Source organism: Sorghum bicolor, chromosome 5, assembly GCF_000003195.3.
Source record: "Sorghum bicolor cultivar BTx623 chromosome 5, Sorghum_bicolor_NCBIv3, whole genome shotgun sequence".
Taxonomy (NCBI): Eukaryota; Viridiplantae; Streptophyta; class Magnoliopsida; order Poales; family Poaceae; genus Sorghum; species Sorghum bicolor.
In genome coordinates this window covers 8888651-8889876 of record NC_012874.2, presented here as the reverse complement: position 1 = coordinate 8889876, position 1226 = coordinate 8888651, and the positions used below count along the sequence as shown (strand labels likewise).

Genomic DNA, 1226 nt, shown 5'->3' with positions numbered 1-1226 from the left:
TGAACATCGATCAAATGCTGCTGCATTTCGATCATTAAAAGAACAAACGTATGAGGAATTCAAATGCTAACAAAAGTAACAATGTATCGAATTCAGAGTCAAAACACAGGTAGTTAGGAGTAGGACAGTACTATCGATAGCAAGAAAAACACGACGACTTTGAGGAGGGAGAAAACAAACAAGCTGGTGAGAGAGAAACGTCAAGTAAAAAACTTCAAAGAATAACTTGTATAGAGCACTATACGCTCACACACACTACTACTCTGTTTTGTATCACTCATCTCATCCACCATTGATTTCTTGGAGGTGGATCAGATCAGATGGGTGCAGGTGCAGTCCTCGGGTTCCTGGACTTCTTGACCAGGAACAGCTTCTTGAGAAGCCTGAGCATCAGCCTCAGGCTCCACTTCCGGCGCCGGACCACCCTGCCGTCATCCTGTGGATGTGGGCGGCGGGGATGCTTGCCGTTGCCGTGCTTCTCCAGGTCGACGACGATCATGTCGCCGTCGTAACCGAGCCAGCCGGCCGCCTCCTTCATCGCCAGCGCTGATCCCTTGTTGATCACGGGGCTCAGCGGGCACAGCGGCGGCACGCTCGCGAGCTCCTCGTTGAAGTCCTCCCACAGCATGTCCATCTTCTCCTCCTCCTCCTCTTCCTCGTCCCCGGCAGCGGCGAGGAACCACGGCAAAGGCGAGCCGCCGCCGAGCTGGTGTCGGAATGCTGATGATGGAAGAAGCTGCCCTCCTGTATAGAAAGTGGGGAAAGTGAAGTCATCCATGCTTTGATGCGAGCCTGAAACTCTTTAAGGTGTAGGAGTATTATGTGTGGTGTTGATGTATGTGTACTGCTACTCCTTTAGCCCCCTTAGTATCTATTTATATATGTACTCTATTATATATGTGGAACACTTGGTCTGTACTACTGGCAGCTATAGTCTATAGTACCGTACGAGAGTGGGCATGGCATGGATGGTGCAACATCCTCATCTACCTACCTGAAATTGGCTTGTCTGTTGAATTGGAGATATATAGCTTCATGGAGATTCAACTTTGAAGACATGGATGACAAAACAATAATTGCTCAGTGATTAATGCACACTGTTCAGCCAAATGACAGGTTCATATATATGATCACCTGTTATGCAGGATCTATCTATGCACTCAGAAGTTCAGGGTTGGGGCATGCAAAAGGCTGTGTGCATGTTGTAGAGTGCACCTTAAAGAATG

At 48.3% G+C, this 1226-nt stretch overlaps 1 protein-coding gene across 1 annotated transcript; it reads right to left on the bottom strand.

Annotated features, from left to right (window-relative positions):
- On the bottom strand, window positions 1-984 carry LOC8076747. Its single transcript, XM_002449134.2, has one exon. The coding sequence runs from the start codon at window positions 776-778 to the stop codon at window positions 317-319; it is 462 nt and encodes a 153-aa protein (XP_002449179.1). The 5' UTR covers window positions 779-984; the 3' UTR covers window positions 1-316.

What these genes read in the sequence shown, in the direction of transcription:
- LOC8076747 (XM_002449134.2), bottom strand. Translation starts at nt 778, where the DNA reads ATGGATGACTTCACTTTCCCCACTTTCTATACAGGAGGGCAGCTTCTT.